At 45.8% G+C, this 13,523-nt stretch overlaps 1 protein-coding gene across 1 annotated transcript in view; it reads right to left on the bottom strand.

The window, feature by feature from the left end:
* BBOX1 (gamma-butyrobetaine hydroxylase 1) overlaps positions 1 to 13,523 on the bottom strand; it is a 267,776-nt gene that overhangs the window by 243,442 nt on the left and 10,811 nt on the right. Inside the window, exon 2 of the mRNA XM_073659436.1 lies at positions 3,392 to 3,820. Within this exon, the coding sequence (XP_073515537.1) occupies positions 3,392 to 3,775 (384 nt within the window). The 5' untranslated portion in view covers positions 3,776 to 3,820. The remainder of the gene's footprint in view (positions 1 to 3,391; positions 3,821 to 13,523) is intronic.

Here is a 13,523-nt window from a genome sequence, read left to right as displayed (position 1 = left end):
TTTTTGAAATTATAAGCATTAGCAGGTTATTAGAAACTGAAATCAAACAGTTTTCAACTCAAAACTTTATTCTAGGTGATGTTACATTTGCCCATAGGACCCCTTGTTCAAAAGGAGCTTCTAAACTCTCTCGTCCATTGAATTTGTCAGGTTTTGGATGGTTTCTGCTTCAATTGTTTTGCATGAGGACAGAATACCCTCCCAGAGCTGTTGCTTAGATGTGAACTGCCTCCCGCCATCATAGACACTCCTTTTGATGATGCTCCAGAGGTTCTCAATGGGGTTGAGGTCAGGGGAGCATGGGGGTCACACCATAAGTTTGTCCCCTTTTATGCCCATATCAGCCAGAGATGCAGATGTGTTATGTGCAGCATGAGACGGTGCATTATCATGCATGAAAATGATCTTGCTGCGGAATACACGGTTCTTCTTCTTGAACCATGGCAGGAAGTGCTGTTTGAGAAACTCCACATACATTATGGAGTTCATCTTGACCCCTTCAGGGATCCTAAAGGGGCTGACAATCTCTCTCCCCATGATTCCAGCCCAAAACATTACTCCACCTCCTCCTTGTTGGCGCCGTAGCCGTGTTTGCATGGGGTGTCCATCAACCAACCATCCTGCACTCCATCCATCTGGACCATCGAGCATTGCACGGCACTCATCGGTTAACAAAACAGTTTTGAAGTCAGTGTTCATGTATTGTTTGGCCCACTGGAGCCGTTTCTGCTTGTGTACAGTGGATAGAGGAGGTCGACAGGATGGCTTACGCACAGCTGCAAACCTCTGAAGGACCCTGCAGCTTCAAAAACTTGTCTGCTGCTATGACAAGGCTTTTTTGCCGCTGCTCTTTTAACCTGACGTAATTGACTGTAGGAAAGAGTCCTCAATTTTCCCTTATCAGCACGCACACATGTGTACTGTGAATCAGCTACATACTTCTTGATTGTGCGATGATCAGGATGAAGTGTCTTGGCAATGTTGATTGTAGTCATGCCTTGACCTAAACACTCCACAATTTGTTGCTTCTCAGCAGCCGACACATCCTTTTTCTTTCCCATTTTGGCAGAAAATGTAGGCTGCTTAATAATGTGGGACAGCCTTCTTAAGTAGTCTTGCCTTTCATTGGACACACCTGCCAAACTAATTAGCACAGGTGTCTGCAATTGCTTACAGTGATATAAAGAGCCCTGACACAAATCACCATCAATGAGTTTAACTGACAAACAAACAAATTCTTCCCTTATCACTCCTAAACACTTTTTGCATAATAATTTGGAACACAGTGTACATGTGCTTTTCCACAAAACACCAGTGGTTCACGTAGTGAATCTTACAGTTCTAACTTGCCAACCGTGGTCTGTATGGAGTTGTTCAATAAAGGGCCCAAAATTAAGATAACATAGACGGGAGAGGTCTCTATGAATAAGAATTCCTAAGTATTTGATACCCTGTGAGGGCCAGGCAAAGGGAAAGTTGGACTGGATGGAATCCTGTATGGATTTGGGGAGGGAGACATCGAGGGCCTCAGACTTCGCTGCATTGATTTTAAAATTTCACCATGTAACAAAGTGATCTATTTCAGCCATAACAGCAGGGATGGATATGTGATTGAGTGATATATACTAGGACCTCATCAGCAAATGCAGAGCACTAGTACTCGGTGCCTCCCACCCCAATCCACCTAATATTGGGGTTATGGCGAATTGATGAGAGCAGGTGCTCCGTCACTAGGATGTATAAGAGAGGGGACAGAGGACATCCCTGCCTTGTCCCATTGGTGATTATGAAAGGTGCTGAAAATGTTCCATTTATCTTCAGCCTAGGTGACGTATTGCGATACAGGGCCGTGATTTTGCCTATAAAAGGGTCCCCTAGACCCCTACCCCAAGCTTTTTAATAGAATAATATGCCAGGAGACTCTATGGAATGCTTTCTCAGCATCCAACGAGAGTATCTAATTACAAATTTTTAACTGCATCTAGCCCAGGAAATACTTTGTGCCTAGTAGCAGTGTCTGCTAGTCAGCGGATTATCCCAGCTGTTAAGCAAGCTGCACCACCTTTAGTTTGGACACTTAATTTTTTCAAAGGAAATGGTTCGGGCCCCCCGGGACACTCAGTGAAGAGCATCGGGGAGGCACCCCAAGGCACAGGGGCTGGGACTGGCGGTAGGACGCCTTGCCGTGGACCGCCAAGCTCGATCCTTATAAAAGCTTTTTAACTGCAGCAGCTTTAGTGGACGCGCTACTGGAGCCTGAATTACCGCCGCTGCTGGCATGAGACTTGCCCTTCAATAGATCCTTGTAAAAGGATTTAAAGTGTACTCATTCAAATTAGAGAGACAATTTAAATGAAAAATATTAGACCTGCCTCCACCGCAGGGGGGTTCGCTCGACCCACCAGCGGACAGGCACCAGTATTGGGAGAGGGGGGCTGGCCGTCAGGGTCCACCGCGGCTCTGGCACAAATCCGGCGACACGGAGGTCGCACGGGCAGGAACGGACTGGCCGTGTCGGCTTCGCACTTTTTTGGTTTTAGAAGGGCATGACATGCCTATATCTGTGTCTCCCCCTCCTTTTACTCCTCCACCTCTTTTCTTTTCGCATGACTATATGTACTTGTCACTTTTCCATGTGTTAGTTGTGTCTTCTGAGCAGTTTGTCAGCTTTTGGACACCTTTGAAGTGTTTTCTATGTGTTTTCTATGTGTTTCTATGTGTTTTTGTTTGCCTGCCATTGGTTTTAACGGTGTTCGAAGGTGTTCGACGAACAGTTCGACAAACAGTTCGGCGAACATACGGGTGTTCGACGAACCGAACCCAACTCGAACACTACGGGGGTGGCTCAACACTAGTTACCAGTGGTTTTCTTGGTGACTGTGGTTCCAGCTGCCTTGAGATCATTAACAAGTTCCTCCATGTAGTTTTAGGCTGATCTTTCACCTTCTTCATGATCAAGGATACCCCACGAGGTGAGATTTTGCATCAAATACTTATTTCTCAATGCAAAATGCAAAAAAACTATCTAATTTATACAATGTGATTTTCTTGATTTTTTTTGGGATATTCTATCTCTCAATGTTAAAATTAACCTACCCTTAAAATTATAGACTGTTCATGTCAGTGGGCAAACTTACAAAAACAGCAAGGGATCAAATACTTATTTCCCTTACTGTATTTCATGCAATAAAATGCTAAATAATTATGTAAAAATTATACAATGTGATTTTCTGGATTTTTTTAAGATTCTGTCCTTCACAGTTGAAGTGTAACTATAATAAAAATTACAGACCTCTCCATTCTTTGTATGTTGGAAAACTTGCAAAATCGGTAGAGTATTAAATACTTATTTTCCCCACTGAATATAAACTCATAGAATCGTGAAAATTACCTTGTTTGTGTCAGTCAGATTTGCATTTCTTAGACCAATGTTCACATCCAAATTCTCAATGGGCAGTTTTCTTGCTTTTGCAGAATGAAGGAAACACTCCGGACACTGGCAATTATCTCTCAGCCATACATATGGGTACAGACTTTGTCCTCCATCCTCCCAGTGCACACAGACAAAGCGCTGAGCATCTAAAGTCTCCACATTCCGAATCATAGCTTCAATGGGGAAAGTCTGCTCCTCTACAGGAGCACTGTGCTGCCAGCGGGAGAAATATAGCAGAGATCTACAAGGAAAACGTTTGTTCCTTTGAACTTTTAGTGATGTGTGTGCTCCAGAGAATTGGACTTTGCTCCGTAATAAATGTTTAGCTATAGAAGCCCACATTGTGCTCCGGCCTTCACAAATCCTAATATTCCGCTTCTAAGAAGTCTGAAAAGGAAACAAATATTTGTGTTACTTCAAGGTCGCAGAAGCATAAATGTCAAATTATACAGCAGCAGCTTTTTATCATTGGCAACAGGATGCTATCAGGATGATGAAGACAAAATATTTGTTTGGCCCAAAGAACATTGCACATTCAGAAGTTTTACTATAAATTCACTGCAATCCTCCCAACTACTTGACTCTTTTATCAGATCATATAGGTTCGCTAGCCTATTCTGAGGGTCTTTCCACTGAACTTACACATCTGTCAATCCTCTATATATTTTAGTTGACAAATTGGACAGTACTCCCGTTCTGTTCGCTGGGTCTGTTTTGGTTATAAGTCTATGAAGAAGAAGGACACTGTTTCTGGAGACATGGTCAAGATGTAACCAAATTCTTTCCTATTAGACTTGACCAGAGTTCAAGAATTTTTAGCTATTGATAAATATTAAGATTTGAGAGTCCTCAGTGGTTGATACCATTTAATGGCTAACTGAAAAGATGGTAACAAATTGAAAGCTTTAGAGACTACTCAAGCCTCTTCATCAGGCATAGAATAACACAAAATCTGAAGACTCACATATTTATACACAACAGGGCACAAGAATAATGCAATAAAGGAGACAAGTGATGTGAAGCAGAACTATGAGTATGGGAGGGGGGAGAAAGAATTGTGGTCTTAAATATTGGATAAGTTCATAGATAAGGAGTGTGAGAGTTTTATTGTCCTGTGATTGAAGTCTGGTCCATGGTTGTGATGCCCCCACAGGTCTGAGGACAACATTCCTTAGTTGATGTAGAATGACATAAATCAATGTGACACATTCATTCCTGCACTGAGTGTGTCAAAGGTTGTCATGAGTTTGTATTCCCTAATTTTTCTGTTTCTCTGAGATTTGAAATTACCTTTTAATACCAGTAACGTCATGTCCATGATGCTGTGATCAGGGATACAAAAATGTTTTTCCACAGGTAGATCTATTCTTTTTTATTTTATTGTGTGGCAATGAGAATTTATCCTTGTTCTAAGTTTTTGTCCTGTCTCCCCAACATACAGACCCCCAACTGGACATTTTGTACATATAATTAAGTACACCACATTAGATGTGATGCAGCTGAAAATACCTGGGATCTTGTAGCCCTGATGTGAACTGTGGATCTTTATCTTGTCTGTGGTCATTATAAATGTACAGGTTTTACACTTTTTCTGGTTGCAGGGAAAGGTTCCTGTAGCTGTTGGAAAGGACAGGGAGATTCTGACAATGATGCTTCTTAGATTTGGGGGCTGCTTAAAACACAGACGTGGAGGGGGGGGCTGGAAATATTGATTGTAATCTTTTTGTAGTAAAGGTTGTAGTTTCCGTGCAACTCCCCTCAGCACCTCTAGGTTTGGATTGTAAGTGACTACTAGAGGCACTCGGTTGCTGTCTTGTTTAGCACCTCTCCATTACCAACACCAGGGCTTGATGTCAGCTGTGTTTTTTGATACTTCACAGCTAACATCAACCCCAAGCCCCATTACCCTGATTGCCAAAGCACCAGGGCAGTCAGAAAAAGCCAAGGCGAAGCGTCAGAATTGGCGCATCTAATTTGATGCTCCACTTTTGGGGCAGCTGCGGGCTGGTAGTTTTAGGCTGGGAAGGGACCAATAACAATGGACCTTCCCAGCCTGATAATATCAGCTCACAGCTGTCTGCTTTACCTTTGCTGGTTACAAAAAATGGTGGGGGGCCCCCATGTCATTTTTTTAATTTATTTATTTAATGATAAAAAGCTGTACAATAAGCTCCACAGGGTGCAATTTTATTACATGTCGGGGGTTGTGCAATCATATGTCTGTATGTCTGTCTGTCTATATCTATTATCTATATCTATCTTTATAGTATTCATTGCTGTCCAAAAACGCTAGAAAAAATTAGGCGAAAAAATGCATGCAAAAACGCATTGAAAACACATCAAAAATGAGGCAAAAATGCTTGTTTTTGCTGCTGCCTTTTTCATGCCAAGAGATGTAGAAATGGTGCAGAAATTTCTGCATCCAAATACTCAACGTGTGCACACATCCTATATTGGATAGAAGAGAGACACCTCTCCTGTGCCAGTTTAGAGCTAATTTTTTGGGGGGCTGAAAACATAATGTAAAGCGAACCTGTCAGCAGGATTTTGCTAAGTAAACTACAGACAGTGTCATGTTGGGGTTGCTGCACTGATTAATATGAGACCCGAGGTGAATAAATCCATCTCGTGGTTCTTGTGTAATCAATGTTTGCAGTTTTGAGTTAATGATATGCCCGTGCTCCGGGGCGGGACTGTAGGCAGGGTCTTATCTTATGCTCTAGGCCAGATCAGCAAGATAAGACCTGTCCACAGGCCCGCCCTGAAGCACAAGTATGTTCCTCATCATAGAGAAAGACAGACACAGAGACAGCGAGAGATAGGGGCGGGGTGATGGGTTCAAATCCCACCAAGGACAACATTTGCAAGAGTTTTTATGTTCTCCCCATCTTTGCATGGATTTTCTGCAGGTTATCTGGTTTCCTCCCACACTCCAAAGACATATACTGATATGGAATCTAGATTGTGAGCCCCTATGGGGACATGATGTTGCTATATAAGGAAGTATAATAAATATGTTCATGTACGACAATGGTGGGGAGCCACAGATAAATACAGCAAGCATTTGAGTAAATCTGCATGCAATTTCCTGTAATGTCCTTTATCTATATGACAATTGTCAGAAATGTACCAGAAGTTTTTCATATAGCTATTACTGTACCCATATAGCTACTGCAGATAAACACGTATAATCAGTCAGATTCTGTAAGAAAAATAATGGCATGCTCTATTGATACCACCAATAGGGGGCATACCCTAATGCCCTGATTTACAGCCCACTGTAAAGATACTATGAGGCTTATGGCTCCATGATGCAGTATGGAATGTCATTTGCATGAACCCAAACAGGTCCATATTCTGTGATGTACACCTATTTCCTGAAATAAATGTACTGTTTTCCTTGGAATCCACACCAAAAATACTAATAAATTTACCATGTTTAAATGAACCCACTAAGGGCTTGTTCACACCCTGCTTATTTGCTGAGTTTTTTCAGCACTTTTTTTCTGCGTAAAAAAATGAAGCATTTTTCAGTACAAGTAAAATTAGTGTTATTTCTGAAATCTCATGTACATGCTGCTTATTTTTTCCTTGCAGATTTACACCATCAAAGCATTTTCAAATCTGTAGCATGTCAATAGATTTAGCATTTTTGCAGTTAAAAATGCATTAAAAACACAAGCAAAAAAACCCACATATTTTACGCAGTGGTCTTCCTGCTATCAATCTGGTTTTCACAACAGCAAAATCTGCTGCAAATACTCAAAGTGTGCACACACCATAAGGACCTTTTTTTCCAAAATGATACCACTTGTGTTTCAATCTGTTCTCCTATATTTAAAGGAGTATTCTCAAGTTATTAAAATGATTTTATTACTTAGACAGCAAGTTAGCAATTGACTTACATTTTCTATTTGCTGCCATCCTCCTGCTGAGAGAGCTTTTATCTTTCATATTGTACAGTTGATTTTTATGGAGATTTCCCATCTGACCGTGGCTGTGTCTGCACAGTAGCTACATTCCAGCTACATTCCAGGAGAAAAGTTAACTTTTATCATACCAGTTAGTTCTCATCAATCCACTGATTTCTATATGACAGGTAGCTGTTCACCTCCCTCTCATCTTTTGACAAGCTGCTGTTGTAAACTTTTCAATCCTGAAAAATCACAATCCCTCGTGTACAGTATCACAGGCTCTTACTGTCTAACGTGAGCCTTGTGGTTCAAATGCCCTGTTATATCTATGTTTAAATATATTTATAATAGAGTACACTCCAGAACAAACTACTGATAACTGAATGTGTTGAGCTTTATAGTGTCACATCTGTCTGAGGCCACAGGCTCAAAAAGGCTAACTTGGACAGACATGGCACAAGTCACTGCGTCTGGCAGAATCTGGAGAAACCCCGACCACCCTTCAACCCCTGAACAGGGATCTGATCTTACAACTGGGTCCAGTGGATTACTTCCACAGAGGGCTGCAGTTCAGAAGTGCGAAACAGAGGCAGGAATGGTCGCCAAGGAGGCTCAAAGCTGAAAAGTCGTGACAAGGACAAAATCAGGAGACAAGCGGATAATCAAAATACAAGCCAAAGTCAGAAATACAAAACAGACCACGGGAGTCAAGTCAGAGCTAATTCAGAGAGTCTATGTAACTAGAACAAACTAATAACTAACAGCTAGAGTCAGTCTGCTGGGGTTTATATAGAAGGAAGCCTTGCCCATGGTTTTCAGCAGAGCTAATTGCCACCTCCATGACCTAGTGCCTTTACTCCCAGCCTACTTAAAAAATAGCAAACATGTCCTTCAGCTGTTAAATCAAGTAACATGGCAGGAGAACTATGTCCTTGGCACACTTTATATCACTTCATTGTATACAGTCATTCAACATGACAAAGGCAGTAACGCGGCCATCCACTTCCTCAGTAAACATAGCAAACTACCTGTGGACCAGATCTCCTTCATCCGAGAGTGTATGCTCTTTATCTTAACTCACAATTTTTTTAAACATGAGAATGACTACTACACCCAGCAGTGGGGCACAGCCATGGGGACCAGGTTTGCGCGCAGTTACACTAACCGCTATGTGGGTTGGTGGGAAGAGTCTACCATCTAACCAGGAGGTGTGCTGTGCGCGAATCTGGTCCTCTGGTGACGTTTTATTGATGACATTTTATTCATATGGTCAGGTGACCAAATATCACTCAATGAGTTTTTAACCAATATCAATAAAAATGATTTTTATGTAGAATTCACCTCCACCACTAGCACCCAACATGTGAACTTTCTTGATCTTAACATATACATCCAAGACCAACAGATCCACACCCGCACCTACAATAAGCCCACCGATTCCAACAGCTACATCAACATAGAAAGCTGCCACCTTTCCAACCGGTTATTTAACATCCCCAGAAGTCAATTCAAGAGACTACACAGGAACTGCTCTAAAATTACTGACTTTGAGGAGGAGGCGGACATTCTTACTAGTGATGAGCGAGCACTAAAATGCTCGGGTGCTCGAAGCTCAGGCCAAGCACATCATGATACTCGAGTGCTCGGCCTGAGCAATGAGCCTAATGTAAGTCTATGGGAAACTCGAGCATTTTTCTGGCGGTCCCCCCCAACGGGCTGCAGAAGGTCAAAAATTGCCAAAATCGATGAGAACAGTGATCAATGAAACATGCCAGGCAGGAAGGCAGAATATATAGGCAGACAGGCTGGCAGGGTATATAGGAGGGGGCATGAAAAACATAGCAGGGCACTCGGAACACACTAGTGCCCTCCAATTTTCACGCACCCGTCTCATTAAAAAAATGCCAGCAATTCAGCAGCCGCATATGTGGCACCCCGAGGGCTCGGCTGCTACAGGGGTATTGCACCTTGAACCAGAGGTGTGATATTACACTCCCGGGTAAGGATGGAGTGTGGACCCGGACTCAGTAGCTGCTGTAACTTTGCACAGTTCAAGGACAGAGCCATCCGGGTGCTCCGAGAACCGGCACCAGGTGGCGCTGTGACCCACAAACGCCCTGCTACCACTTACCACCAGGAGACGGCGCCCTTGTCGGCAGGGCCTGTGGGAGCTGATGCGCAGGCTTTAAACAATGACCCGGCTACAGACCTGCACCATCAGGTCCAAGAGCTAACTAAAAGCGTTGCCGCGCTAACCCGAACTGTGCAGTCTTTACAGGTTTCTACTCCAGGGAAGATCCAGCTGGCATCCGGACCGGAGGATATCACGTGGCGCCGACCAAGGAGGACCCCACCGGCCAGAGGAAGACCCAGCGACCGATACAACGAGGACGGACAACCCATCTGCCGCCGCTGCAATCAACCCGGACATATGGCAAGGTACTGTCCTTTAAACTGGCACAACCTGGGGTAGAGGGCCAACCCCTAGGAATAAGATCACCAGGTCCATCAAACTGGCGTGACAAATACGTGGGAGGACGTCCAGTCTTGCCTGTAGTACTGGATGGCATTCCCATGAGTGCCCTACTTGACACCGGGTCACAGGTCACCACCATCCCGTACGCGCTCTTCAAGCAGTACTGGAATGACTCAGATATAACCCGCTACCCAGACGACGACTTGAGTATCATCGCCAGCAATGGTCAGCCCGTGCCACAGATCGGATTTAAAGAGATGACCATTAAAATCGGTAAAGTCGAACTGGCAGCACAGGGACTGATCATTGTAGACATTGACAAGCGCGAGAGTCACCCAAAGATAACTCTAGGAACTAATGTGATTGAAAATTGTCTTGCAGAGGTGATTCTCATTTTACAGCAGGTTGCCAAGAACGCCAGCTCCGGCCAGCAGCGAGTGCTCCAAAAAGAGATCTGGGCACTGATGCGACGGCAACAGGTGGAACTCTCCGGTGGTGAGATTGGTAGCGTGAGAATGTGTGACCCTTTCCCTATTGCCATGCCCCCGAAAAGTGAAATGATGATTTGGTGCCGGACAGCTATTGGTCTGAGAGGTAGAGATTACCAGGCAATGGTAGAACCAGTCTACACAGATAGTAGGCCCACCATTTTGACGGCACGGGGGGTGGTTGATGTACGCCATGGGAGGGTGCCCGTTCGCATAATAAATATCGGGAAGATGGAAGTGTACCTGCCCCGGTATGCTACGCTAGCCAAATTGTATACCATCAACCAAAATTCTGCACAGTCCGTGGAACCCTTGCCTCCATCTCATCCAGAGGAAGGTAACGGCTCTAAACAACAAATGGAGGACTGGTGTCAGCAACTGCATTTGGGTACTGACTCCACACCCGCTCACCAAAAGCAGGGAGTCTACCGGGTGCTCCAGGAATACGAGAGAGTGTTCAGTAAACACCCGCTAGACTTCGGGCGAGTGAAGGGGGTAGAACACCACATCCCCACGGGAGACCATCCTCCCATAAAGGAGAGATACCGACCCGTACCCCCTGCACACTACCAACACGCCAAGGGGATGCTTAGAGACATGAAGGAGGCTGGGGTAATCAGGGATAGCTGTAGCCCCTGGGCAGCTCCACTAGTCTTGGTTAAAAAGAAAGACAACACTATGAGAATGTGTGTAGATCAACCGTATCACACACAAAGATGCGTACCCCTTACCAAGGATAGAGGAGTCTTTGGCTGCTTTAAAATCTGCTAACTTCTTCTCCACTTTGGATCTCACTAGCGGGTACTGGCAGGTTCCTGTAGCAGAGGCGGACCGGGAGAAGACCGCATTCACCACTCCGATGGGACTTAGCGAGTTTACCTGCATGCCGTTCGGACTCTGCAACGCACCAGGAACCTTCCAACGATTGATGGAATGCTGTCTGGGACACCAGAACTTTGAGACGGTCCTGCTGTACCTGGACGATGTTATAGTTTATTCCAAAACCTACGAGGACCACCTGAAACACCTGGCGGAAGTGTTTGAAGCCCTGGCAAACTACGGTATGAAGGTGAAACCGTCGAAGTGTCACCTGCTAAAACCAAAGGTGCAGTACTTGGGACACGTGGTGAGTGCTGACGGAGTGGCTCCCGACCCTGATAAGATCACCGCGATTAAGGAATGGCCAAGACCCTCCAGCGTAAAGGAAGTGCGGCAGTTCCTCGGGTTGGTAGGCTACTACCGAAGGTTCATTCCCGGTTTCACCAAAAAGGCAGCTCCTATGCAGGACCTCCTGATAGGCCAGTCCAGGAAGGCCAAGAACCAGAAGCCGCCCTTCCGATGGGAGAAGTTGGAAGAAGAGTCCTTCCGCCAGCTGAAGATGGCCCTCACGGGGGATGAAATCCTGGCGTACCCGGATTACAGCCAGCCCTTTATCCTCTACACCGACGCAAGTAACATCGGGCTAGGAGCCGTACTGTCACAGATCCAGCAGGGGAGAGAACGGGTAATTGCTTACGCCAGCCGAAAACTGCGACCCACCGAAAGAAACCCTGAGAATTACAGCTCATTCAAGCTAGAGTTCCTGGCAGTGGTGTGGGCAGTCACCGAACGCTTTAAGCACTACCTCGCCTCTTCCCGGTTCACCGTGTACACGGATAACAACCCGTTGACACACCTGGACACTGCAAGACTCGGTGCCCTGGAGCAGAGATGGATGGTCCGCCTGTCCAACTATGAGTTCACGATTAAATACCGGGCAGGACGCTCCAATACCAACGCGGATGCCTTGTCCAGAATGCCAAACCTACCGGATGTAGGGGAAGATCCAGAGGAACTGGAAGAGGTTGAACTCCCCGCGTTCCACCGTCATGGGACTACCCAGTATTCCCACCGTGTAAGGGGTAAGCAATCCACTACGTTCAACCCCTTACCTCATTACAACTGGGCGGAAACGCAGGACAGTGACCCCGCCGTCCGACGGGTGAAGGAGATGCTGACTCAGCCAGATGCCCGCCTTGACCCAGACGCTCCGGAGGAGACCATGCAACTGTGGGCTGAGAAGAGTCGACTGTTCCTTTACAAGGGGAAGTTGTGCCGCAGAATGGTTAACTCCCGGACGCATGAACTGATCTGGCAAGTAGTGGTGCCAAGAAGAGACGCGGCTATGGTACTGGAGGCATACCACGACGGAGCTGGGCACTTCGGATGGAAGAAGCTGGAGTTCCTGCTGCGCGGGCGGTTCCACTGGGTAGGCATGAGAGGAACCATCGAGAGGTGGTGCAGAGACTGTGGCCCATGCAACCTAAGAAGGAAGGACCGTGCCAACCAGAAGACTCCCCTGCAGTCCATCGTCACCAGGCAGCCGTTGGAACTGGTAGCCTTGGACCATGTAAAACTGACCCCCAGCAGAAGTGGCTACGTCTATGCGTTGACCATCGTGGATCACTATTTCCGGTTCTTGGTTGTAGTCCCCATCAAGGACTTAACGGCTCAAACAGCAGCTAGAGCCTTCCAGCAGCACTTCTGCCGTCCACACGGATACCCAGAGCAGGTGCTGACGGACCAAGGACCTGCCTTTGAAGCGGAAGTCTTCCAGGAGTTCTGCACTCTGTATGGCTGCCGGAAGATAAGAACAACACCCTATCATCCGCAAACCAATGGACTCTGCGAGAAGATGAACCAGGTGGTGATAGACCTTCTGAAAACATTGCCCCTGGAAGAACGCAGTCTGTGGCCTGAGAAACTGCCTGATCTGGTGGACCTATACAACCACATCCCTGTAGGTTCTACCAACTGTACCCCGGCTTACCTAATGAGAGCAAGACCTGGTAAGCTGCCTGTTGATCTGGATATGGGAGTCCTGACACCCGAGGACACTTCACCAGTAGCAGACTGGGACACAGAGAGGCAGCAGCAGTACCGGAAAGTACAGGAGAGCGTTGAGCGAAGTCTCCGTCAAGCAAGAGAAAGACAGGAGAAGACTTACAACCAGTATGCTCCCGCTGTTCCCCTGGTACCTGGAGAGCAGGTCTTGAAGAGGAAAAGACGGCTCCACAAGTTGGACGACCAGTGGGAGAAGGACCCGTACACCGTACTGCCATCAAGCCATGAAAACCCGAAAGTCTGCACAATCAGTAAGGATGGAGGAGAAACCACAGCCATTGTCTCCCGAGATCACCTGAAGAAGTGTCCCGAGCAGCTACGAAACCCTG

The sequence above is a fragment of the Phyllobates terribilis genome, unplaced genomic scaffold, assembly GCF_046119375.1.
Source record: "Phyllobates terribilis strain yellow unplaced genomic scaffold, ASM4611937v1 Scaffold_13__5_contigs__length_258822181, whole genome shotgun sequence".
Lineage (NCBI taxonomy): Eukaryota > Metazoa > Chordata > Amphibia > Anura > Dendrobatidae > Phyllobates > Phyllobates terribilis.
This window is presented reverse-complemented; position numbering and strand designations above follow the sequence as displayed.